At 36.4% G+C, this 27,816-nt stretch overlaps 2 protein-coding genes across 4 annotated transcripts; both read left to right on the top strand.

Moving 5' to 3' along the window:
* The first annotated feature begins 10,877 nt into the window (after positions 1 to 10,877).
* On the top strand, positions 10,878 to 22,637 carry LOC145624081 (uncharacterized). 3 transcript variants are annotated; one of them, XM_081677028.1, is made up of 12 exons: positions 10,878 to 11,062; positions 17,689 to 17,990; positions 18,065 to 18,301; positions 18,411 to 18,709; positions 18,799 to 19,206; positions 20,572 to 20,841; positions 20,918 to 21,249; positions 21,356 to 21,547; positions 21,639 to 21,755; positions 21,855 to 21,936; positions 22,026 to 22,127; positions 22,211 to 22,637. In XM_081677028.1, the coding sequence occupies exons 5-12, from the start codon at positions 18,985 to 18,987 to the stop codon at positions 22,310 to 22,312; spliced, it is 1,419 nt and encodes a 472-aa protein (XP_081533154.1). In that variant the 5' UTR covers positions 10,878 to 11,062; positions 17,689 to 17,990; positions 18,065 to 18,301; positions 18,411 to 18,709; positions 18,799 to 18,984; the 3' UTR covers positions 22,313 to 22,637. The 3 variants fall into 3 exon arrangements, 2 of the variants coding, with proteins under 2 accessions (XP_081533154.1, XP_081533155.1); XR_014110379.1 differs by lacking the exon at positions 22,211 to 22,637 and having other exon boundaries at positions 21,639 to 21,744; XM_081677029.1 differs by lacking the exon at positions 21,639 to 21,755.
* Positions 14,074 to 16,224, top strand: LOC145625261 (uncharacterized). Its single transcript, XM_081678325.1, has 2 exons — positions 14,074 to 14,736; positions 14,782 to 16,224. The coding sequence occupies exons 1-2, from the start codon at positions 14,074 to 14,076 to the stop codon at positions 16,222 to 16,224; spliced, it is 2,106 nt and encodes a 701-aa protein (XP_081534451.1).
* Positions 22,638 to 27,816: the final 5,179 nt, after the last annotated feature.

The following is a 27,816-nucleotide window of genomic DNA, read 5'->3' as shown; positions in this document are numbered from 1 at the left end:
CTTACTTACAAGGAAAAAAAGAAATCTAACCTATTCTAAGAAGGATTTCTTCAAAAAAAAAAACCTATTCTAAGAAGGAAAATGCAAAAACAAAGTACAATGCAGAAAGGGGACTAATACTAAGAAATAAAAGCAATGCTAAAATGAAAAACTAAGGAAAAACTTGTATATACATTATACCTGCTTGTAGAGAGTAGGCAGTTTGTGAAGATTTCGAAAAGAGACCATAGAATGATTAAGTTTCCTTGATAGTTTGCATCTCTTCCCCCTTTTGGCATCATCCAAAACCAACACACAAGCAATAGTATACCATAACATAGCACCATCTAGTAGTCTAGTGTTAAGACAAGAAGCATGCATAGAGAGCAAACATTCACAAAGCATATAGGAAGAATAAGCATAGATATTAATCATCCAAAACTGATTTAAAACATCGGCCAAATGTACCAAATTCGCATGTTAACAAATGAAATTAAAAGTGCCCAATAATTAAAGACCAAAATAAACTGTTCACAAAAGCAAATAACATAAGTGTTTCATCAAAATAAAAAGGCTGCAAGGTAAAATAGGTAGGAAGCAATGCTTTGGTCATCATCAACTGCAAGATCCTCCAGCTTCTTGCTGATTTGAGAGATAATGTCCTTGACAGTGGACAATCTCCCCTTCTCAGTGCTTGTGACCAGCTTCTTTACATCATCATCAAGAGTGAGTACACTCTTCTTCAGTTCCTCCATCTTCAACTTTAACTGCAATTGTTCCTTCAGCACTGTCAGGAGCAGTTCCTTCATCTCCTTTACATCTTTGCCGGGATCCTTTGGTGGGGAACTGAATGCTACAAATCATGTACCTACAGTTGCATACTTTCCCGAAGTAGGAGTGCTAGGAATTTTCTGCAAATTGTCCTGCATCCCAGTGATATCAATGCAGATAGGCATTGGGTTCTCCTTTTTCTTCATCAACCTTAAGCTTTTGCTCTTCTTCCTTCCCCCTATTTCAATCACCTCTTCAACCTGCTTTTCCTCTTCCTCTTCATTCTCCTGAATATCTTGCACCACTCCCTCAACTATCCCTATTGCCTTCTCTTCTTCCCCTCAGATGGGGCACCTACTTCCTTCGGCCTTTTCTCCTTTTCCTCCTGCACAACTTCAAAACATCCATCCACAACCATCATCTTATGGTTTTCAAGGAAAATGGGTTGCATGTATTCGGTGTTTTTGAGGGGCAAGGGTTCCTTTTCGGCAAAGGAAATGTCAAAGCTTTCAAACACATAGGTAAGTAGGTTACCATAACCAACCTTCCATCCTTTTAGATCACGGTGGGAAAGGTGTTGGATCATGATAGAGGGAAAATTGATTTGGATCTTTTTTGCTAGGCAATAAATTAGGACAGAGTCAAGCTTGTTGGCACTGTCCCTCTTTTGTGAGCGAGGGATGATATCATTGAACAAAAATTTCAGCAGGATTTTATCAAGAGGGGTAAGGTCATTGTGATTTAATTTATGTAGAAGGGTCACCACAAACATACTCCACAATATCATCTATATTAGCATCAGGAAGAGGATTTCTTCTGACATTATTTTTGAAATACAAGTCATAACCAACATTAGGCACATCAAACAACTCAGCCAAATACATTACATCAAACTCAATCGCCTTCCCATACACTATGATATGAATAGTACCCTAATAATACTTAACATTCTTGCAAAAATCTTTCATAGCATCAACATATAAGCTTTGATTAAAACATTCACTCATCAAATTAACCCAATTTTTAGACTCAAGCAATTAAGCAATTCATACTACTTAGCAGACTTAAACCAAGGTAGATTCATTGCCAAACCTGTCACAAAGTGATCGGCCAATTCCTCTTGCCTTTTCATTGCCGCAGGCTTGTCACTATAATTGACACCCAGTTTCGGAGCACTATCTTCTTCATCTTGCATGTCATCGGATTTCCTTTTGCGAGAAGAGTGAGATTCGGTGGTCAATTCAACTTTTGGTGGCTCCATGGCTTCGTTGGCAGTGTTTTCCGGTAGGTTTTCAATGGTGATGTCTAGAATAGGGTTATGGATTGCTTTGGTTTCGGCTTGGGTTTTTAGTGAAATATCCATGGGAGAGAAATTTTGATCTGAGTGAGGAGTGAGAAGGTGATTTTTGAGGGTGTGAATTTAGGTGAGGTTGACATCCTTTTATGGTGGAGGTAACTTAGAGGGTGTAGACACCTAAAAATGTCTCCCCGAAACCAAACCTGATGATGAACAACCTTTCACCGCCACTATTGGTCGGGTTCAGTATTTAATCCCGAGAGTGCTTAAAAAATCGTATTCAATAGTCCATGGATCAGTCTTGATGTTTAGTCAAAGCATAGTTTTTAATTTCAGCCCAAACCCTTTTTATTTTATTGTTTTATTATTTATTTTGGCCCAAACCTTTTATTTATTTATTTTCTTTTTTTTTGCCTAAATAATAATAATAAATCAAAAATGGCCCGAAATTATCAATCGGCACTTAAAATGCTAAACGAAATTAGGGTTAAAAATGAATTTTGACGGAAAAACGGACCACAGACTCCCGCGTCACGGGAGGTGTCCACCGTGTCACGGGAACCTGTCCCGTCAGACGGTGGGAATCCCCGTGACATGGGACACCTGCCGTGACACGGGGGTTTCCGTGTCCTTTCCGCGTAAACCCTTAACGCGTTTTCTTTCCCGTTCAGCATATATTTCCCGCGTCACACAAAAGTACACCGTGTCACGGGAATGTTTCCCGTCTGACGGTGGGATTTCCCGTGTCACGGTACACTTTGCCGTGTCACGGTATACTTTTTAGGGTTTTTATCATTTTAGGGTTCCGTGTGTTCCCTCAGCACATTTTTTCTATAAATACCCCCTCATTTCTGATGTACGGGGTATCAATTAATTCTCTAGTTTTTTCTCTCTCCTATGCTCTAGCCTAAAAACTAGCCTACCCTTCTTCTTTCAAAATTCCTTCTTCAAGCACTCCAAGGAGTCCATACTTTACTCGTGGTTTTGTCCTTAAGCCAAGGCGTGAAAGGTATAACTGTTTGAGGGTTTGGCCCCAAATCAATTCTATTTAATTTAATTTAATTATTGTTTTATTATTATTTCCTCGAAGTTACTAACTCGTTTATTATTTTGTAGTTGCAAACAAACAGAATCAAAGTGAGAATTATGTTCCTTTTATTTCTATTATTTTTCTAACGATTTTGTATTGTTAGAATTATTGTTAAATTGCTTCCAATATTGATGTTATTCTATTATTTTTATGATCACTATATTGCATGTTTAAAGGGAATATGTAATTGAAAATCACGCCTAATAAGATAATTTGGACAACCGGTTTAGGTTCCTTTTTAATCTTGTTGTTTAATTCAAGTGATCACAAATATTTTAGAATTATGTGTTGCATTAATATTCAACAAATTTAGCTAAATAATAGTTTGGAGCAAATTGAATATTTTGTTTGTATGCCTTTGAGATCGCAGGAATGCTTTTCACTATAAGAATCGAGTAGAGGCCAATACGGGCGAATGTGACTCCATGACTCACTTCGTACCATCAACCCCGATCCTCCTTTCGTGGTTCCGAACCATATGGAGTTAGTAATCTCAAGGATTATGAATGGGGTGTAACCTTCACGGGTCAATCGTTGTTGCCTTCGTTGTCCCTTTATCGTGGTTGTCTTTTATGATCCGTGAACGGCTTACAAGTTCCTAAAAAACTTGTTGGCGGCTCCCTACTTTCCTTGTCCCTAATCGTATTATGTCAATTCCCACTTCCTATGAGTGCCAAGCATATTTACACATGCTTTTAATGTAGGCGCACTTCGAGTATTTGCATTTGCATTTTCGGTTGCTTATGTCTGCACACACACACACTCAAACTATACACACACAATCACAAGTCATACTCATGTCATGTCATGTCGTGTTAAATCAAACTTTGTCAAGTCAGTTGGTCAAGTCAATCATAGTCTATACAAGTCCCCTGGCAAATTTTACTTTGCAGGTCTCAATTACAGCCCACGTCCGAGGACAAGCGGACCATCTATAGCCCACGTCCGGGGACAAGCGGACCATCTACAGCCCACGTCCGGGGACAAGCGGACCATCTACGGCCCACGTCCGGGGACAAGCGGACTACCTACAGCCCACGTCCGGGGACAAGCGGACCATTTACAACCAGCCCACGTTCGGGAACAATCGAACCACCATCATTTCACGGCGCAAGGTTCTCAATACACAGAGACTTGCACTCTCATCATCTTTCGACTTTCCTCAAGCATGGAAAGTATTATCCGGTGAATTTCTTTAAGCATAGAAAACCACCAAATTCATACGTCGACTTTCCTAAGGCATGGAAAGTATCATCCGGTAGGTTTCTTCAGGCTTAGAAAGCTACCAAATTCCTCAGTCGGCTCTCCTCAAGCATGGAAAGCATTTCAACAAACATCATCCGGTGGATTCCTTCAAGCATAGGAAAATACCAAACTCATTTGTCACCGATACACTGGTGTCAGATAAGTGTTCTATTCCTTTACTCTTTTATCTGTGGCACGGGAAACTTTACCGTGGCACGGGAAACTCTACCGTGTCACGGCAAATTTCCACCGTGACACAGTGGATTTCCAAAAAAAAAAAAAATTCCCGTGCCATGTCAAAATCCACCGTGGCACGGGAAACTCTACCGTGTCACGAAAAATTTCCACCGTGGCACGGTGGATTTCCAAAAAAAAAAAAATCTCGTGCCACGTCAGAATCCACCGTGGCACGGGAATGTTTACCGTGGCACGGGAAAGTTCACCGTGTCATGGCAGCTTGTCACGTGACACGGTATAGTTTTCCGTGTCACGGTGCCCTTGAAAAAAGTCCAGTCAGCTTTTTTTAAGTCTTCCGTGTTAATTTGGTCCTCCCATAGTCATTTTGGTTATTGTTCACATGTCTAGCCATACGATCATACCACGAGTCTTATAACATCACTTAGTCACTCACGAGTCAAGTATAGTCCACACACTTTCTTTATGTTCCGACTCGAGTCGTGCACCAGGTCGTTTATGATCGTATATTAGGTTCATGCACCCTTTTTCGTCATAATAAAAAAATGAGTGGAGTTTTCTCACCTGTTTTCAAATGTCTATTTTTTCCTTCCTTTCCTATCTTGAGCAATGAGTCAAACAATTAAGTGAATTATTTTATTTCACAGTACTTGGTCAAGGAACAGGGATAGATTAATACGATTCGAGTCATTACCGCAACAATCTCTCATATCTAATAGGCGTTCAAAGAGAACTTTTCCATCTCCATTATTCATCACCTTTCAATGTCCACTAAAGAAGATATTCAGAACATCAACAAATCCATCGAGGCACTGTCTGCCATGATGCAAACCCTTACCACTAGGGTCACTACCATGGAACAAAACAAGGTCACTGTTTCCACCCTTGACAAACTGAAGGAACAAATGAGTAAGATTTCTGAGGAATTCACTTATGTGGAACGGCCTCCCACTCCTTTGGATGTGAAGGACAGACTCCCTGAAAAGTTCTCCACTGCAGATATTCCAAAGTTCAAGCCTACTGATAATCCAATATTCCATTTGAAGGCGTTTTCTGCAACCATGGCTCTTAAGGGATTGGACGTAACACTCTTCCCTACGGTGTTCCCTCTCTCCTTAGAACATGCTTGCCAACAATGGTTTTATTCCTTAGATGCCAAGCATACTGTGACTTGGCAAGATGTCACCGACAGATTCATGAATCGTTACAAGTGTAACATTCAAACTAAAACTTCTGAACGTGAACTCTCCATTCTCAAACAGAAAGAGAATAAAGGCTTCACCGCTTACCTGAACAGGTGGAGGGTAACATCTTCACTCTTGGTAGATCCCCCCAAAGAAAGAGAGATGGTTCGCCTCTTTATTTAAAATCTGACTCATAAATATAGGGAACATCTCAAATTTCTTCCACTGAACACTTTCAAAGCTGTATACGACATCGGCATCAATATCGAGGATGAGCTAATAAAGACTGCTGGTAGTAACAATAATAACACTTGGAAAAACAAGAAGAATGACCATCCTTCTTCTTCGTCTTCTAATCACGAAAATACTACCAACAATATAAGCCAAGTTGATCTCAATGAAGTGTTAGCTCTTGATACTCCATTGCCCAAGAAGAAAAGAACTTACACTCCTTTAGGAATGACTTATGATGCGGCCTTTGATCGCCTTTACAGTCAAGGCTTGATCACACCTATTGGGCCATTTCCAGAGCCAAAACCTAAAGAAAGCAGCGCCAAATGGAATCCCAATGCCCATTGCAAGTACCATCAAGGAAGGGGCCACACTACGGATCAATGTTGGAATTTGAAGGACGTCATTCAAGACTTGGTGGATGCAAACAAACTTCCTGTCCTTCCAGGCGGCAAGAAGTAATGAACACAAGGCGCACAACAGATCCTTCGTGCAAGATTTCATGATTTCTTTCTTTATCATTCATCTCCATTCCCCCATTCATGTCTAGCATAGGTTTTCCATTCTGAATTTTTATATGTTTCATGTGTTTTGTTCACCTTTTCCATTAATAAAATGAGCAAATTTCCTTTGCATCTCGATCATAGAATTTTTCATTCATTCATTCATTCTCAAAAAAAAATAATGAAAAAAAAAATTCAATTACCGAACTAAACCCAAGGTACACCAATGACTTGAGGCACCTTTGCAACCATGTCATTCCCTGTTAACCGTTCAATCACATTACATTTCTTCATCAACCATTTTGAGCCTCGTCTAACGTTTGGCCTTCATTTCTTCAACCCACATTCACTTAACCCTGGGATTGGAAGATGTGTAATTGTATAACATTCAAAAAGCAAGTAAAAAAAAAAAAAAAAAAAAAAAAAAAAAGCAGCAAAGCAACAATAAAACAATGTCTAAAGGCAAGTGTTCCAATGTCTTTGATATGAACATGTCTCAAATTGCGTCTCTCATCGAGTGCTTGGTACCGTGCCTAAGAAACATGAATGCTAAGTGAGTGATGGACCGCATGATCTGAGATTGACTACATTGATTCAAAAGAATGAAAAAAAAAAAGAAAAAAAAATGTTGAAAATAAACTTGTAAAATTCAAAATTTTCAAATTCAAAATTACACATCTTGGGAATTCTCTCGGGTCTTGAGCCTTTTATCCCTTTCTTCCTTAAACCATCAACTTAACCACATTACAACCCTTGAAAGACCTCTTTGAGGTGTACATACACTTTTGCAAAGTTCGGTTAGAGCTACGTTCGGCCTGATTCCTAGCGGATACGTAGGCAACCTCACATTGAGGTGCGGCCACATTCACATTCATATCTATGCATGATCGAGTCAAAGAATATCCAATGCTTATCTCTATATCCCTACCCATTTAGAGCTAGACTTGGGGGCTTGAACCCACATCACATTAGCTTACCTAGCCTAAAGAGTCATCATCTTTGACTCTTCTCACATCTCTTTCCATCGCCATAACCCTTGCAGCCAGCCTTAGTATCACATTCACACACTTCACTCACACATCCATATCCATATCAATCACCCTTATCTTTAAGAGCCCTTTATCATGAAATCTTGTTTCAACACTGTGCATGTTTCATCATATTTAAAGACAACATTCATTAGAAGAAATATTGTATACTTGCTTAGCTTCCTAACCTGAGCAATATTCATTGTTTCATGCATCGCATAATGTGCTGAGAAACATTTATATATCAATGATTTTTAATCATACAAAGCATATCGTGCTTAGCTCCTTGACCTAAGCAACCTTCATAATCACTTCATCTATATACGTGCTTAGCTTCCAAACCTAAGTGACGTTCAAGATCGCTTCTTTACACCATATATGATGCTTAGCTCCATGACTTAAGTTCATTCATCTATCGTGTCACATGATGTAATTGTCCTTAGCCTCCTGGCTTAAGAACATGCATCATGCATACATTATTTTCAGGACAAGCAATTCAATCCATACAATTTATTTCGTCTTGCTCAAGGAGGAAGTTCAAAACTTCTTCCCTTTTTCATTATTTTATTTTGGGGAAGTTCAAAAACTTTTTCAAATTTTTTATCGAGGGAAGTTCGAAAATAAAATTTCATTTTTCATGTATTTCTTTTTCGGGAGAAAGTCGGTACCCTCCACTCGTCTCATGACAAAAATGATGGAAAATTTTTGCTTTTGCATTTTCGGTTGCTTGTGTCTGCACACACACACTCAAACTATACACACACAATCACAAGTCATACTCATGTCGTGTCAAGTCAAACTTGGTCAAGTAAGTTGGTCAAGTCAATCATAGTCTATACGAGTCCCCTGGCAAATTTTACTTTGTAGGTCTCAATAACAACCCACGTCCAGGGACAAGCGGACCATCTATAGCCCACATCCGGGGACAAGCGGACCATCTACAGCCCACGTACGGGGACAAGCAGACCATCTACAGCCCACGTCCGGGGACAAGCGGACCATTTACAACCAGCCCACGTTCGGGGACAATCGAACCACCATCGTTTCACGGCGCAAGGTTCTCAATACACAGAGACCTGCACTCTCATCATCTGTCGACTTTCCTCAAGCATGGAAAGTATTATCCGGTGAATTTCTTCAAGCATAGAAAACCACCAAATTCATACGTCGACTTTCCTCAGGCATGGAAAGTATCATCCGGTAGGTTTCTTCAGGCTTAGAAAGCTACCAAATTCCTCAGTCAGCACTCCTCAAGCATGGAAAGCATTTCAACAAACATAATTTGGTGGATTCCTTCAAGCATAGGAAAATACCAAACTCATTCGTCACCGATACACTAGTGTCAGATAAGTGTTCTATCCCTTTACTCTTTTATCTGTGGAATTAACATTTTTTGCAGGTATCGGCGTAAACAGAGTGATTTAGGATCGCAGAACGTCTTAAATCATTCTCCGTCCCTATCGGCTACTTTGACTATCATTTTCGAAACTGACGTTTCTACAAACTCAGTCAAAGTGGGGGCTTCTGTAGACACCTAAAAATGTCTCCCAAAACCAAACCCGATGATGAACAACCTTTCACCGCCACTATTGGTCGGGTTCAGTATTTAATCCCGAGAGTGCTTAAAAAATCGTATTCAATAGTCCATGGATCAGTCTTGATGTTTAGTCAAAGCACAGTTTTTAATTTCAACCCAAACCCTTTTTATTTTATTGTTTTATTATTTATTTTGGCCCAAACCTTTTATTTATTTTATTTACTTATTTTCTTTTTTTTAGCCCAAATAATAATAATAAATCAGAAATGTCCCGAAATTATCAATTGGCACTTAAAATGCTGAACGAAATTAGGGTTAAAAATGAATTTAGACGGAAAAACGGACCACAGACTCCCGCGTCACGGGAGGTGTCCACCGTGTCACGGGAACCTGTCCCGTCAGACGGTGGGAATCCCCGTGACATGGGACACCTGCCGTGACACGGGGGTTTCCGTGTCCTTTCCGCGTAAACCCTTAATGCGTTTTCTTTCCCATTCAGCATATATTTCCCGTGTCACACAAAAGTACACTGTGTCACGGGAATGTTTCCCGTCTGACGGTGGGATTTTCCGTGTCACGGTACACTTTGCCGTGTCACGGTATACTTTTTTAGGGTTTTTATCATTTTAGGGTTCCGTGTGTTCCCTCAGCACATTTTTTCTATAAATACCCCCTCATTTCTAATGTACGGGGCATCAATTAATTCTCTAGTTTTTTCTCTCTCCTATGCTCTAGCCTAAACACTACCCTACCCTTCTTCTTTCAAAATTCCTTCTTCAAGCACTCCAAGGAGTCCATACTTTACTCGTGGTTCTGTCCTTAAGCCAAAGCATGAAAGGTATAACTGTTTGAGGGTTTGGCCCCAAATCAATTCTATTTAATTTAATTTAATTATTGTTTTATTATTATTTCCTCGAAGTTACTAACTCGTTTATTATTTTGTAGTTGCAAAAAAACAGAATCAAAGTAAGAATTATGTTCCTTTTATTTCTATTATTTTTCTAACGATTTTGTATTGTTAGAATTATTGTTAAATTGCTTCTAACACTAGTAGAAAAAGTGCTATTTGTAACGCCCTATTAGTAACTGGCGTATATTATGCTAGTTACAGAAGCATCAGTAGTAACTGACTAAGATAATGCCAGTTACAAATTCCATGACATTAGTAACCAACGTAGTAAATGTCAGTTACTAATATGTGGTGTATCTTTATTTGAAGTTTTATTAGTAACTGACTAAATAAATGTTAGTTACAAATGTTCAGTCACAAAAAATTTGACTAAAAAACTTGTAACTAGCTTATAAACGCCAGTTACAAATACTTAGTCAAAGAAAGTTTGACCAAAGCGTTTGTAACTAGCTTATAAACGCCATTTACAAATATTAAGTCAAAAAAAGTTGACCAAAACATTTGTAACTAGCTTAGAAACGCCAGTTACAAATAACAAGTCAAAGAAAAGTTGACCAAAACATTTGTAACTAGCTTACAAACGCCAGTTACAAATAATAAGTCAAAGTAAAAATTTTGTAACTAGCTTACAAACGCTGGTTATAAATAATAAGTCTAACAAGACTTTTTGTTTTTTTTTAAACCAACAAATATTAAGTTTCTATTTTTTATTTTTATTTTTATTTTTTTATTTTTTTATTTTTTTTGAAGGAAAGTTTCTAGTTTTCTAGTTGTAAACTTTCTCTTAATTTTATTTATTTTTCATTAACTTTTTTTTTAAAAAAAAAGTAATTTTCATTTAAATTTTGATTAAAGAAAAAAAAAATTAAAGGTAGCTATTACTGAATTCGCAAAAATAAAAAAAACTAACTAATTTTTTCGCTCCCCCTTCACGTACTGCGCTGCTCGGCCTGCTCCTCCTTCCTCCTTCACTGCTCCTCCTTCTCCTTCACCTCTCTTCCTTCTCTTGCGCTACATCGCACTCCATTAATTGTTGCTTTGGTTTGTTCGAATTTGGGATCATTTTTAGGGGATTTTTATCAAAGTTTTGAGGTATGTGTTTCTTCTGAATTAGGGTTATTTTACTCTCGAATTAGTGTTTTTACATGTAAATTCGAATTGATTGTTGTTGTTTTCAATTACTTGATTAATTTTTAATGAAATTAGATTATAAAAAAACCAAGGAAATTAGGTTTTGATGAACAATTTCGAACAAAAAAATTAAGAAACGCTTATTGTTTGTGAACTGCTTTGTGTAATTGGGGTACATGCATGTCTAATTGGGGTACACTAGCCGATTATATGAGGCTGCTGTTTAACAGATAAAGGTTCTAATTGGTGTACACTAGTCGTGTATATCAGGCTTCTGTTTTTCTCAGCGTGTGTAAATTTGTGTGTGCAAGTTAATTGAGATTACCGTTACATTGAGAATGTTGCTGTTTTTATTATTGTTATTGCATCTATGTTGAACGCTGCTGTGGTTGTTGTTGTGTTGAACGCTATTATTGGCAAGAAAGAAAGGATTAGGATGGGAAATTTGATTCTTATTTGAAGTCATATATGCATGTGGTAGTACACTTAAATAAGTTATAAGCGATTTTAGTTATAGAACTCTTAAGAAGTTTATATGGATTCCATGAAAATTATGCATTATGCTTCGTTTAGATTATGATCTTAGGCTTTTTGGTTGGTTTGTTTGATTTAATTGTTTGTATGAATCCTAAAATCAGGTTGAGCCGTTGAGTTATGTGAGAATCCTCAGTTTTATCAATGAGCTGAAGAGTAGTAGGGGTAAGTATGATTTTACAATGGTTAAAGTCACAATGGTATAGCAAAATTGAGGTATCAAGTTTACATGTAGAAGTTCTAGAGGGGTTGAGTTTTAGTTCATTCATGTCAAACAAAAAGCCTAGTATCATAGTCTAAATCGTTTAATAATGGTCTATTAAAAATTGTCTTTTGAAAGCACATTTTTATACTAGCATGGTATTTAGTTGCTGTCAAGCTTTAAAATTGGCTGCTGCTAGTAGCCTAGTATCAACTATTCTACTACAACAAGTAACAGCAACTTCACCCCTTGTCTATGTCGGTTATAAGTAATAGAGAAAGAGGCCAGCCTAATATGAATTATATTTAAAGTCCCTTTAAGCCGATCAGTTTAAGATGCATAGACCAGTTTAAGATGCATATGCTGTTGTGGTTGTTGGTGTGTTGTAATTGTAGTTTCTTGTTACTTATCTTGGTCTAATAGTTATGCTAATGTGTGTATCAAGTGGCTGAATTTCATCCTTTTGCTTTGTTGTTCCTTCTTGACAGAATATAAAGGCCAGATTGCAATCAAAATCTGAAACACTACTTTGTATAGTATAGTGAGACATAAAATATCCAATAAGATAATGAGCATATGGTAGAGTTTAGTGAGACATAACTCAGACATTTATCAGAACTGATTTTGAGAGCTAGAAGTGTTGACATTTATCAGCAAAGTAGGATATATTGCTTTCGCCGCCACTGTTCAGGCTATCACACTTTAACATCAGAACTGATTTCAGAGCTGAAATTCAGAACTGATTTCAGTGCTGAAACTCATAACTGATTTCAGTGCTGAAATTCAAAACTGATTTCGGAGCTGAAACCCAGAACTGATTTCAGAGCTGAAACTCAGAACTGATTTCAGTGCTGAAACTCAGAACTGATTTCAGTGCTGAAATTCAAAACTGATTTCAGAACTGATTTTAGAGCTAAAACATCAGAACTGATTTCAGAGCTAAAACTCAGAGCTAAAAGTGTTCTTTGGGTGATTTTTTGGAGCTAGTGTTGCTGTATTCTCTGATCCATGCTTTGTATCCCAATTTTCCCAAGCTTTCAGCAGAATGGGATCATAAGGACCTTGACAAACCTTAATACTGAAAAAAAAAATTAAGAATCTATTATAGTTTGTGTGACTGCTCTGTGTGTGTGTGTGATTCTGTGTGTGTGACTGTGTGTGTGTGTAAATCTTGTATTGAATCTATCACTTTGATCTATTAATACATCTATCTCTTCGTCTAAACTGCTAATATGAATTTTGGTAGAATAATCTCTAGTAGGTGTATGAAATTCTACTATTCTAGTCCAGTATATGCTACATCTAGTGCTATTATAAATGATTTGGATATGTTTTATAATCATTGCACTTCATCTAGGTGCCTAATTTATTGACAGTTTGACACTGAAACTGCTCCTATATATGGAAAGCAAAAAAAATAATTATTTCTTTCATTCTAAGTAGTTATAAGTCTGGGTAGAACTATCCTTTGGGATAGTGAAATGGTATGAAATTTGTATTCTGGTAGCCTGGTAGTCATATATGAAGTGTGTAGGCAGAGACTATATTATATACTATCATATTTGATTAAGTAAAGCTCAAATAGGTTAATAAAGGGGGAGGGAATGAGAGCTAAAATTCAGAATTGAAATCTGAAATGAAATGCCAAACTGAAATCAGAGTTGAATCAAAACTGTAATTGTATTTTGGATGGTAGTTGTTATATTTAGAATTGAAAATCAGAACTGAATCAAAACTGAAATTCAAGACTAAAAATCAGAACTAAAATCAGAGTTTTGGATCCTTTTGAGTTTTGAGTGACGAGATAGTACTTGACCAATTCGCTAATACTTCAACATTCAAGTTCAAATCCACAACTTGGTTAGCTGTAAAAATGGAATTGTAATATGCATTAATGAGTATTTCTTTGCTTTTTTTTTTTTTTTTGGTGAATCCACAAATGTTTGTGTCTATGATCCATAGTTAAGTTTGATCAGTGAGATTTCCCACAACCTATCAAATTTATGAAGTGTGCTTGCATTTTGTTCATACTTGTGAGTGGTAGCCTGGTAGTCATATATGAAGTGTGCTTGCATTTTGTTCATACTTGTGAGTTTGACTTTTTTTGAGGTATTTTATCTTGTGGGAGTTGATTGATAATCTCTGGTTGTTGTTCTATTGTAATTGTCTTTGTTTGTTTCTAATGTACTTGTTCTAATAGTTATATGCTTGCTTTTTCTATAATTTGTAGTAAGAAATGAATCGTGATTGGATGTATGTTGAAAATCGAACTCAACCCGAGTTCTTAAACGGGATTGAGGAATTTTGTAGAACTGCTATTGAACACCAAAGGACTGCTAAAGGAGAAACAATCTTTTGCCCTTGTCGTGATTGCAACAATGTGAAGAAGTGGAAGGAAATTAGTGTGGTTGAAAACCATTTATTTCGCCGTGGGTTCATGGCAAATTATACCATTTGGTATTGGCACGGTGAGAAAATAATTCCTACAACTAGTAGGTCATCAATCAATGACGCTGATATGGAGAATAGTGAACAATATGATGATAATGAAAGGGATACCGATGATTTTTTCGAGGAGGATCACATTCCTGAGATGATGGATGGTTTGGGTGATCATGTGAACGAAGAATCTCGTATGTTTGAAAATGTGTCAAAGGCCGCCGAGACACCTTTATATCCAGGATGTGCAAATTACTCTAAGCTTTCAAGGGTTTTAACATTATTTAACTTGAAAGCAAAGAACGGTTGGACCGATACAAGTTTCAATTCGTTGTTAGAAGCTTTATCAGACATGCTTCCCGAAGGGAATGACATTCCTAAGTCTACCTACTATGCAAAGAAGCTATTGTGTCCCTTAGGTCTTGAGTACACGAAGATCGATGCATGTCCTAATGATTGTGTACTTTTTCGAAATGAGTATGAAAACCTTGATGCTTGTCCAAAGTGCGGTGTTAATCGCTACAAGCGCGAGGGTTCAAACCCCAATCGCAAGAAGTGGCCACCAGCTAAGGTGTTATGGTATTTGCCTATAATACCGAGGATTAAACGACTTTTTTCTATCAAGAAGGATGCAAAAAACTTGGTGTGGCATGCACAAGAGAGGAAGAAAGATGGGTACATTAGGCATCCCGCTAATTCGAAGCAATGGAAACATATTGATGATACATTTCCGGAGTTTGGTAAAGAGGCTAGGAACCTAAGACTTGCATTAAGTACCGACGGGATGAATCCTTATGGTACCCTTAGCTCTCAACACAGCACATGGCCGGTGCTTTTGTCAATTTATAACTTGCCTCCTTGGCTATGCATGAAACGTAAGTACATCATGTTGTCGCTTCTAATATTGGGTCCCAAACAACCCGGTAATGACATAGATGTCTACTTGGAGCCTCTCTTGGAGGATTTGAGACTTTTATGGGATAAAGATGTTCCAATGTTCGATGCCCATACAAGTACAAATTTTACTTTGCGGGCCATGATTTTTTGCACTGTAAGTGATTTCCCGGCTTATGGGAACTTGTCTGGTTACAAAGTCAGAGGGAAAAAACCATGCCCTATTTGTGAGGACAAAATGGAACCAACACGCCTCAAGAATTTTGGAAAGGATGTCTATATGCATACTAGACGATTGCTTCGTCGAGATCACCCTTATCGTAAGAAAAAAGCTGAATTCAATGGGTTCCCAGAGAAACAGTGGTTGCGTGAGCCACTTAGTGGTATAGAGTTGTGGGAGAGAATCAAAGATGTTGAGACAATTTTCGGGAAAGTTGGTAAACCTACCTCTATTACGGGTCTTTGGAAAAAGGTGTCTACATTTTGGACTCTTCCTTATTGGAAACATTTGTCTGGTAGACATTGTCTTGATGTTATGCATATTGAAAAAAATGTATGCGATTCAATCATCGGGACATTATTAAATATACCTAACAAGACAAAGGATACTAAAGATGTCCGGAAAGACATGAAGCTTGCAAATATTCGACCACAGTTATGGCCCGTGGAAAATGACGAAACAAAAAAGACATTTTTGCCTCGAGCTTGCTACACATTGTCTAGAGAGGAGAAAAAAATATTTTGTGAGTGTTTGTATGGCATCAAAGTACCTACAGGGTATTCGTCGAACATTAAGCGTTTAGTTTCAATGGCCGATAAGAGATTAATTGGTATGAAATCCGATGATTGCCATGTAATGATGCAAGTGATGTTGCCTATTGCACTTCGAGGTCTTTTGCCAAAACATGTTAGGCACACTATTGTTAAACTTTGCCTATTTTTTAATGCCATATGTAACAAGGTGATTGATCCAGATAAACTTGATGAAATGCAAACTGATGTTGTAGAAACATTATGCAAATTTGAGATGTATTTTCCTCCTTCAGTTTTTTAACATAATGGTTCATTTGGTTGTCCATCTAGTACGAGAAATCAAGGAATGTGGCCCGGTTTTTTTGAGATGGATGTACCCTTATGAGAGACACATGGGAACTTTGAAAGAAAACGCGACCAACAAAGCACATCCAGAAGGTAGTATTATTGGAGGTATTATTGCAGAGGAGGCTAGTAACTTTTGTTCTGTGTTCTTAACTATGGCTAAAGAAATTGGAGTTCCAACATCTCGTCATGAAGGCAGACTTCAAGGGCAAGGGACGATCGGTCGTCAGTTTGTGAAGCCTCCACCAGATAGAATCCAGAGAGCTCATCGTTATGTTCTTCAAAACCTTTCAGAAGTCCATCCTTATATAGAAACTCATCTCAATTATTTGAAAAGAATGAATCCAAGAATAGGTACATATGCTTTGATACAAAAACACAATCATTCTTTTGTTGAATGGTTTCAAAACCAAGTGAAGTGTGAGTTAGGGCAACCGAATAATAATGTATCTGATACGATCAGATGGCTTTCACGGGGTCCTCAATTGTTTGTGAACACTTATGAAGGCTATGACATCAATGGGTATTGTTTCTACACTAGTCGCCAAGATGATAAGAGTGTACATCAAAATAGTGGTGTTATGGTTGTCGCATCTTCTACGGAATACTCAAGCTCTAAGGATGCTAGGCCTATTAATGCAACACAGTCATATTATGGGGTCATTCAAGAGATATGGGAGCTGAATTATGTTGATTTTGTAGTTCCTGTTTTCCGATGCAGGTGGGATGACAACCGGCGAGGCAAAAAGATAGATGAACTATTTGGTTTTACTTTAGTGGATTCAAGTCGATTTGTTGATGGGGAGGAGCCCTTTGTTTTAGCTTCATAAGCAAAACAAATTTTCTATATAAGGGATAACATTGATCATAACTGGCAGGTTGTTGTTCAAGGCAAGAGAAGAATTGTTGGTGTCGAAAATGTTGTCGATGAGGAAGAGTATGACCTATTTGATGATACACCGCCTCTATCTATTAGGGTTCAACCCCTAAGAGAGGGGGAAGACATTGTCGCTGATGAAGAGTATGCCCATGAGGAGGGAGAATATGTTGATACCTAGGCTTAATTTTTAATCAATCTGTAGTTCTTTTTAATTCTTTGATTAATTTGTAACTATAATGCTAGACAATAATGTTAGATGACTATAAAACCTCCAGTTTCACTTGGATTTTAGTCTTTTGAGCTTTGACATATTAAATGGAATTTTACATAGTTCTTATATATGTGGCACAAGCTTGACTGTTTTTATTGGTATTATAACTTCAGGAATTGAAATATAATGTCTCTGCAGGTTACTTTTATTATTTATATTTGCTTGCTTTGTTACTTACTTGTAGATAGAAACCTTTTATAATCTGTAAAAATATAGCTATGTTCATGTGATATTTAATTCTATCAGTTTTTGTATTTTGTTTTATGCAGGCACTTCTAGATCAAGGAGCATAAATATGGCCATTCAACAAAGTCAAGAGCAAACTTCCTCAAGCCAAGATGTTGCTTTGCAAGCCACATCATCTAAGAAGAGGAGTAGGGGACCATCAAAGGCAATACAATCAAGTAAGCCTATGGTGCTTGAATTCAATGATTATGACTTGCCTACTGGTGAATGGGAACCCGTTTATGGAAAACAAATTGGTGCATGTGCTAAGAGATTAGACATCACTGTGAATGAGTATGCAAAAATAGATAAAGTGGATCGGGAAAATATATGGGAGGAGACAAAGGTATAAGCTAGTCGCTTACTAGTTAGTCATGTTGCTATTCAAAATATTAGTTAACTTTTTTTTTTAATCCACAGCGAATGTTCCACATTGAGGATCCAAGTGGAGAAAGGCAAAAAAGGTTTCATAGTGTTGTGGCTTCGCGATTCAGCTGTCACAAGTCGAATTTAAGGGCACGATTCATCACTTTTAAAAACCCATACCCGTCCACTTCTCCTAAAGCAAATATGAAGCCATGGGAAGTGTATGAAGGTTACTTTACAGAGGAAAAATGGAAGAGGTTCGAAATATATAGTAAATCAGTAGAATTCAAGGTAACTACATATTCACATGCACTGTTAATTAATCAAACAAAAACTGATTGTGAAGAATATGATAATGTTTAACTCTCTTTTCTTTTCATTTTTTTTAACAAAAAAACAGGAAAAGAGTGAAAAGGGGAAGGAAAATGCAAAGCTAAAAAATGTCGCCATCACTTAGGTCGAAACAGTTTTCAAAGAGCTCGGATAATTTGGAATAAGCAAAAGAGACTTGAAAATAGATTTCCTGCTCTGGCAGAATCTTCAACTACTGGCAACACTTCCCAGAGCAGTACATCAACTGGTTCTATTTTTTATCGTTGAGCTCTTGAGTGGGTTTTAGCTCATGAAAAGCGGTTGCCAGATGGAACATGGGGCATCGACCCAAAAGATACGAAGACTATTCGATTTACCAATATAGTTGTATGTCATAGTTTATCAAAACAAAGAAATCTACTGGAATTACAGATTTCTAGTCATCTAATTAACTTTTTCTATGTTTTTTCAAACAGGAAGAGAACTTGCAAAAACAAGCAAAGGAATCTGAGGAAGGAGAGTGTAAACAATCAGAGCGAGGTGTTGATGCCCTTACTTTGGCATTTGGGAAAAAGGACCATCGTGGATTTGTGAAAGGACTTGGTAGATGTGGGATTGGTGTCGGCTATAGAAAAGCATTTGGCCCGGTAAAAGGTAAAAACATGTCTAAAAGTGGTTGCTCATTACAAGAACTAGATGAATTTAAAGAGAACTTAACTCGGGAATTTGAAGAAAAATTAAAGGAAGGCATTGCAGCAGTTGTAAATTCTTATCTTTCTAATTTCATACCACACATTACTGCTAATGATTTGCAAGTAAATGATGCTCAACCTTCCCCATCTTCCTCAACCAATCCAATAGAGCTAAGTCCTCGCTTGTTAGAGGTAAACCTTCATTTGATTGAGATTGAACTCTTAATTATTATCACATGAGATGAATGCAGAATTGATAATCAGAACTGAATTCAAAGTCGAATTTCAGAACTGAATGCAGAATTGATAATCAGAACTGAATTCAAAGCCGAATTTCAGAACTGAAACTCAGAGCTGATTTCAAAGCTGAAATTCAGAACTGAAATTCAGAGCTGAAATTCAGAACTGATTTCAGAGCTGAAATTCAGAACTGATTTCAGAGCTGAAACTCAGAACTGATTTCAGTGCTGAAACTCAGAATTGATTTCAGTGCTGAAATTCAAAACTGATTTCAGAACTGAATTCAGAACTGAAACTCAGAGCTGATTTTAGAGATGAAATTCAGAGCTGAAATTCAGAACTGATTTCAGAGCTGAAATTCAGAACTGATTTCAGAGCTGAAACTCAGAACTGATTTCAGAACTGAAAATCAGAACTGATTTCAGAACTGAAAATCAGAACTGATTTCAGAGCTAAATTCAGAACTGACCCTTAGTGTATTGACCTTTTGTTGTTCATACAATGGATTGTATCTAAGCTTCTTAATTTTATATCTAAGCTTTTTCATTCATATCTGTGAGAATTTAACTTGACATGTGTTGAAACAGCAAAATGATTTATGATTTCACTCATTCATATCTGGAATGATGCTATTTACCCTACAAGAAATGCAACACAAAACACAAGATCAGTAGTGGAGCCAGAATAGCATTCAAGATATTCTAACCCTTAAATAAAGTCAGCTTTTAAAACACTCACAGTAGCATAATCATTTTTTCTGGATTCTTAATCTTAATTCACAATATTAGGTGGTTATTATAAGTTTATAACTAGCCAGCTACATGATAGAGAAATGACTTGTAATAAGTAACTATCCTCAGCTTTAGTTAATTGTGGATCTTGTCTATTAAGCCATGTGAAATGATCTATGAGAAGTGACTTACATTATTTGAATATTGGATTAAGGTTCGATGGGAAACACCCTCCTTATAATGTTGCAAGGGAAAGGCTACGTACGTACATCTGGTCCCCTTTAACTCAGCCAGGCCTGGAACTTCTTTAGAAGTATTCGGGGTAATATTGTAGATTTTGTAGTAAATAATCGTTGATAAGCTGTCTATAATAAATAAAGTCAGCTTAGATTCTTTTTTTCCTTAGTTCAAAGTTCCTCTTGCTTTCGTTCCTCTTGCTTTGTGATATATATATATTCTGCAAATACATCATACTGTGAATTTTGCGGAGGTTGTCCATTAAGTACCTGCTTTTATTTGTCATACTTATTAGTTGTTAACTGTATATTATGCTTTCATGTTTCTTACGACATGATCAATTATGTAGGTCCCAACTAAATGTCGTCTTGCTTTAGTTGATGAGTTCAGTGGGAACTCAGTGATTGTGGCCGATGGAACGGCAGAACCTTGTCCTAGTGGAGTGATTCATAACAAGAAAATGAACCGTGACATTTATAGAGATAGTGTTGACCATGTTTACAGTGATTATTCTCACCTAAATCTCCCAGAAGAGACTGATGACGGTATCACCAAGTTGGGTGAGGCGAAAGGTTATTTTTTGGGGTGGCCGGCAGATTTAGTCTTCTTTACTCATGAGGTAATTCATTGATATGCTATGTAATGATCTAAGATATTTGTAACTAAATTATATTAATATTTATCTTTTCTTGAAGGTTATGAATTTGGCAAAAAAGACGGATAATGAATTGGTGCAAACCAAAGAGAAAGTTGATAGTTGCGGACCTATCAACTCAGAGCATTCAACTATTAAAGGCAAAGGCATAACTATTCCGGAAAATATTGTTGAGAGTCTTGGTGAACAGTGTTCTATGTTGTATTATTGCATGACTTCAGGAAGTGGAGATTATGATACTACGACAATTCCATTGAAGGCTGCATTGTTTTATCAAAAGGAAGAAACACAAATTTATGTTACTAGTGATGATGTCTCTGAATTACTACGAGGAGCATGGGCTAATATTTCATTAATCCATGTCTACATATTGTAAATACTAACATTCATTTAAGTTATTTGAATTTGTTTTACTATGAAATATATTTTATTAGATCCATTTATTATACTAATTATTTATTTTTTCTGTAAAATGCAGGTACTTAATTGAAGAGCATATCTCATTATTTCAGAAGACTAGAATCAAATTCTTATGCCCCCAAAAAATTTCTGCAGCTGAAATCAAGAAAGATTTCCTTGAAGTCCAAATGTATTTGAAAAATGCTTTTCTTACTGAGTTAAGGAAAAAGGATGCACAATGCAAATTCATTTTGGCTCCATATATGGAAGCGTATGTACTACTGATCCTTGAAATCTTTACTTTTTCATAATTTTATTATTTTAATTATGTGAATAATACGAAAAAGTTTATTAAAATGTAGGAATCATTGGGTACTCTATGTGATTGATTTGCGTATGAGTCTTGTGTATGAGTTTGATTCTGTTATTCAATCACCTCCGAACGCTCGAAACTCAGAGTTGCCCAAAGTAATGAAGATGTTAGTACACAACATTCGTAGTACTACGTATTCATATGCATGTGATTTAAATTTATTTTTCATTCGTTTAATCTAATGATTTTTATGATTTTTTTTTAGACCTTACAATGTATATAGGTCACACCTTAAAGGAAATGCTTTCAAAACGAGTAAGCCACAATTACTACACATAAGAATGGAGGTAAGCGTATAATTTTTGCCTTTTCGTTCTATTAGTAATGAAAGTATATTTTATATATTAAATAATTGTACTATGTTAATTTGAATTAGTGTGCTCAACAATGTGGTGGTACCGAATGTGCTTATTATGTGATGAGATATATGTATGAGATAGTATCTTTCCATAGCGATTGCAAGGGTAATTTGAAAGAGGTTGGTGATGAGATATATTACGAGTTTTGGTTGATGTTTTATTTTTATAAAGTATAATATATATACACGTATTTTTTTTTCAGGAGTATTTGGCAAGACTTGCAGCCTACAACGATGTAGAATTGGATGAGATTCGAGAGCAATGGGCTAAGTTTTTTAGGCTTAATTTTTTGTTGAAAGACTAGTTATCTTGTTAATCGATGTTATGATTTATCGCATTTAGCTTAATAAAATGATATAACACATTTTTATATATCTACTTTAATTTTATTTAGCCTATTGGTTATTGTTATTACATTTCTAAATTATAAATCAATGCTTTTTTAATTCAAGTTTAATTGTTTTTTGGAAATTATAGTATAATTAATTTTTTTGTATTGTATTGGTTATGGATGAATAATTCGAGTTGCGCGGAACTATTTAGAGTGTTTGTATTGTATGGAAGTATTCGTAGTACGTGTTTTGTTGGTTGAATTGTAACAGGTTATAACCCATTTGACGATGGGTCATTTGGTAGGATATACTACCACTTTTGTATTCGAATCAAATATTTAAAAAAATATATATATATTTATTAGTAACTGGCGTAATCTAGTTCTAGTTACTAATAGTATTTTTTTTAAAAAAATAAAAAATATATTCGTAACTGGCGTTATGATTTGTCAGTTATTAATAATACCCTTATTGTAACCGACGTAACTTAATGCCAATTACAAATAGTGTACTGTTTTACTTGGAAAATAGACTTTTTGTAACTGACGTTGGGTTATGCTAGTTACGAATATACCCTTATGGTAACCGACGTAACTTAATGCCAGTTACAAATAGTGTGATTTCTTACCTGGAAAATAGACTTTTTGTAACTGGCGTTGGGTTATGCCAGTTACGAATAATACATTATTTGTAACTAACATGAGCCGGTTACGAATAATTTTCACTAGTTGTAACGGTGGCATTCGCAACCAACAATGCCAGTCACAAAAAGTCAATTTCGCCAGTTACAAATAGCACTTTTTCTACTAGTGCAATATTGATGTTATTCTATTATTTTTATGATCACTATATTGCATGTTTAAAGGGAATATGTAATTGAAAATCACGCCTGATAAGATAATTTGGACAACCGGTTTAGGTTCCTTTTTAATCTTGTTGTTTAATTCAAGTGATCACAAATATTTTAGAATTATGTGTTGCATTAATATTCAACCAATTTAGCTAAATAATAGTTTGGAGCAAATTGAATATTTTGTTTGTATGCCTTTGAGATCGCAGGAATGCTTTTCACTATAAGAATCGAGTAGAGGCCAATACGGGCGAATGTGACTCCATGACTCACTTCGTACCATCATCCCCGATCCTCCTTTCGTGGTTCCAAACCATATGGAGTTAGTAATCTCATGGATTATGAATGGGGTGTAACCTTCACGGGTCAATCGTTGTTGCCTTCGTTGTCCCTTTATCATGGTTGCCTTTTATGATCCGTCAACGGTTTACAAGTTCCTAAAAAACTTGTTGGCGGCTCCCTACTTTCCTTGTCCCTAATTGTATTATGTCAATTCCCACTTCCTATGAGTGCCAAGCATATTCACACATGCTTTTAACGTAGGCGCACTTCGAGCGACGTCTACAGAGGGGTGAATATGTGAGGTGTCGTTTGGAAGTTGAGGTGAATTTAGTTAATTTGACACTCATATTTATTGCTTAGGGAAACGCAAACTGTGTTTAGCATGTAGGCAACTTTTTGAATAAAGATAGAGATGAATATTAGATGTATTCATCAGAATTTTGTGTTTAGAAAAAAAAATTGGAATTTTGAAAGTCAGATAAACACAAGAATTTTTATCTTTTGAATATTCAATAAACCATACTTGCAAATACAACTTGGTACACGGAATAATTCAACAAGGCTCCTGCAATCAATTAGGGATTTTCATTGTCTATGCCTTTCAAATTTAAAAGCCCTTAATAAATATTACTCCTGCTCACAACTTGTCTCAACTATGTAATTAAACATATAAAACTTGCGCACATTATACAATGATTAAGCACGTCAATTTGAGTTTCATACCTGGGGGAACTTGATGCATTTTTCTTAGTTTAACTTAATCATCCCAAGTTCCATTCTCATCTTCTCATGCCTTTCTCTATTCAAGGGTTTTGTTAAAATATCTGCAATTTTATTGTCAGTTTGACATAAATCTAATTTAATCAAACCTTTTTCAACATTATCCTTAAGGAAATGATGCCTTATATGAATATGCTTGACTCTTGAGTGATGGACTGGATCTTTAGATATGCAAATTGCACTAGTGTTATCACGATAGATAGTAATGCAATTAAATTTAATACCAAAGTCATGCAACTGTTGTTTGGTCCAAAGGACTTGAGAGCAACAAGCAGATGCTGCTACCTACTCAGCCTCTGCAATAGACAATGCAATAGTATTTTGTTTCTTAGAACCCTAAGAAACCAGACAAAAGCTAAGGAACTGAACCATACCTGAGGTGCTTTTCTTGTTGACTAAGTCACCAGCATAGTCAGCATTTGTAAATCCTCTAAGCATAAAGTCATCACTTCTAGGATAGAACAGACACGGGTCATCTGTTCCTTTAAGGTATCTCAAAATTCTCTTAACAGCCGTTAGATGTGATTCTTTAGGATTAGATTGAAATCTAGCACATAATCCAACACTAAAGGAAATATCAGGCCTACTGGTTGTTAGATATAACAATGAACCAATCATACCTATGTAAATAGTTTGATCCACGCTTGTTCCTTGTGGATCCTCATCAAGTCTTGTTGTTGTTGCCATAGGTGTGTGATTTTTCTTAGCATTCTCCATGTTGTACTTCTTCAGACATTCCTTGACATAATTCTGTTGGTGAATCATGATTCCTTCTGCAATTTGCTTTATTTATAATCCAAAAAAGAAATTCAATTCACCCATCATGCTCATTTCAAACTCACCACCCATTAGCTCAGCAAAGTACTTGCACAAACCATTGTTAGTAGCACCAAATATAATATCATCTACATAGATCTGTACAACTAACAAATCAGTTTCTCGAGATTTAAGAAAAAGAGTTTTATCTACTTTTCCTCTTTTGAAATCATTTTTTCGTATGAACTTTGAAAGCCTTTCATACTAGGATCTTAGAGCTTGTTTAATCCCATAGAGAGCTTTATCAAGCTTAAAAACATGATTTGGAAATTTATGATTTTCAAAACCTGGAGGTTGTTCAACAAACACCTCCTCATTTAAGAAACCATTAAGAAAAGCACATTTCACATCCATTTGATAGAGTTTGAAACCAATAAAAGAGGAAAAAGCTACTAGGATTCTAATAGCTTCTAATCTAGCTACAGGAGCAAAGGTTTCATCAAAATCAATACCTTCCTGTTGGTTGTAGCCCTTCACAACCAATATAGCCTTGTTCCTTAGTATAGTGTCATGCTCATCAAGCTTGTTCCTGAACTCCCATTTAAGCCCAATGACTTTCTTATCCTTAGTCTTTGGCTTAAGGTGCCAAACTTTGTTCCTCTTGCATGGATACTATCCATTCAACATCTCCCAAGGCCTCTTGATGATTTATTGGCTCTAGGATGGACAAAAATGCATGGAACGCACAGAAGTTTCTCATTTGCGATCTTGTTCGAGTTCCTTTTCCTATATCACTGATAATGAGATCAGTTGGATGGGAACCGTGATACTTGAATGGCCTAGGTTGAAATTCCCTTTCTGGAAGTCCAATTTGAGGAGCTTCTGGTTCTGTTCCTTCTGCTTCTTCTTCTTCAGCTAGTTCCTTATTCACCTGTACATCTGGTCGAGGAAATTCTTCATTCTCTTGAGGATTCTCTTCTGAAGCAGGCTGCTTTTCTTTGGTTTGCTTCTAAATCTCTTCTTCATTCCTGTCTCTTATCAATCCAATTTCAAAATCATTATCATCTTCTTGTTCCTGCACTCTCACAAACTGGTTAACTTCATCAAAGATTATGTGAACGCTTTCCTCAACACACATTGAAATTTTATTGTAAACTTTATAAGCTTTGCTATCAGAGGCATATCCAAGAAATATGGCCTCTTCACTTCTTTCATCAAATTTCCCTAGGTTTTTCTTACAATTATTATGTACAAAGCACTTACAACCAAAGGCTCTAATATGAGATATGTTTGGCTTCCTTCCCCTAAATAGTTCATAGGGAGTCTTGTTGATGATACTTTTGATTGTTACCCTGTTAAGGATGTAACATACTGTATTCACGACTTCAGCCTAGAAGTTCCTTGGCAATCCACTTGCAATCAGCATCATTCTAGCCATTTCCTCAAGGGTTCGATTTTTCCTTTCTACAACTCCATTCTGTTGGGGAGTCCTTGGAGCTGAGAAGTTATGATTCATGTCATTTTCCCTGCAAAACTCATCGAATCTTGAGTTCTCAAATTCAGTTCCTAATCTGATCTAAGATGGACTATGGAGTGACCACTGATTTTCTGTATTTTCTTGGCAAAAGCAACAAACTCGTTAAGAGTTTCATCTTTACTAGCAAGAAAAATAACCCAAGTGAATCTGGAATAATCATCAACAATAACCAAAACATATTTCTTGCCACTCTTGCTTTGAATTTTCATGGGGCCACACAAATCCATATGGATCAATTCCAGAGGCTTTGTGGTGCTTACCATTTTCTTCAATTTAAAAGATGAACGAACATGCTTGCCTTTCACACATGCATCACAAACTTTATTATGTAGGAACTTAATTATAGGAAGCCCCACAACCAAGTTCCTTGACCTTAGCTTGTCCAGTAATGAAAATCTAACATGTCCAAAACGTTTATGCCATAGCAGGGGATCATCTTCAACAACACTCAGACATGTAAGGTTGTTCCTTGGGATTAAGTTAAGGTCTACTTCTTGTTCCTTCTAGAACAACCTTTCCTGACTTTTTGTTGCAAGAGTCAGAGGTAAAACTTACTGTAACACCACCTAAATTTGAGTCTTTTTAAAACAATAAGAGTAACCTTTAACTTTCAAAAACCCAAACATCGAACTCTGGAAGTGTTACTGCTACACTTATTTTCCGTAGAAAATAAATGCAAAGCAAATTAAAATAATATTTAAATAAACTAAGTGGTCTAATTGGTGGCAAAATAAAATAGTCATTACATCAAAACTGCAATTATTTTGAAACCAATAGTTGAAAGAAAATAATTAAATTCGGAAATAAACTAAAATGTCTTAGCTACGTGATTATTCTAGCGTCTCCTCACACGTAACCCAGTACCCTCTTACCAACCTGGAAAATAAATCAAAAACAAGAAAAGAGATAAAACTCCCAAAATCAGATAAACCGAGTAATTCCAACTCCATCCCGTAAAATAAATAATTTTAGTTCAAAACATTTTATACATAACTTAGTCTCATGGAAAATATAATACTCAACCAAAATAAACTTGTCACATAACATTTTATTACTTTAGCTAAGAGAGGGAAAGAGAACGCCAATAAGCCAGGACTAGTCCCTGTCACCACCTACTTTACGAAGGGTCGCGTGTAACACCAAATGACCATGAAATAAAGCAGAATGTCCCTAGTGTGCACACCCCTCACTAATACCCAGTGATTAGGAGGAAGACTAACAGCAAAGTACAATAATTTAAACTAACTAGTAGCAACCCTAACTACTAGTGG

The sequence above is a fragment of the Chenopodium album genome, chromosome 3 (genome assembly GCF_948465745.1).
Source record: "Chenopodium album chromosome 3, dcCheAlbu1.1, whole genome shotgun sequence".
NCBI lineage: Eukaryota > Viridiplantae > Streptophyta > Magnoliopsida > Caryophyllales > Amaranthaceae > Chenopodium > Chenopodium album.
Note: the sequence above shows the minus strand (reverse complement) of the source record. Positions and strands in the feature narration are given on the sequence as shown.

Excerpts from the sequence above, each read along its gene's own strand:
- LOC145625261 (XM_081678325.1), top strand. The coding sequence starts at position 14,074 with ATGAATCGTGATTGGATGTATGTTGAAAATCGAACTCAACCCGAGTTC. Across the intron at positions 14,737-14,781 it reads ATGCATGTCCTAATGATTGT|TGCGGTGTTAATCGCTACAA; the intron begins GTACTTTTTCGA and ends GCTTGTCCAAAG.
- LOC145624081 (XM_081677028.1), top strand. The coding sequence starts at position 18,985 with ATGTCTAAAAGTGGTTGCTCATTACAAGAACTAGATGAATTTAAAGAG. Across the intron at positions 19,207-20,571 it reads TAAGTCCTCGCTTGTTAGAG|GTCCCAACTAAATGTCGTCT; the intron begins GTAAACCTTCAT and ends TCAATTATGTAG. Across the intron at positions 21,756-21,854 it reads TTGCCCAAAGTAATGAAGAT|ACCTTACAATGTATATAGGT; the intron begins GTTAGTACACAA and ends ATTTTTTTTTAG.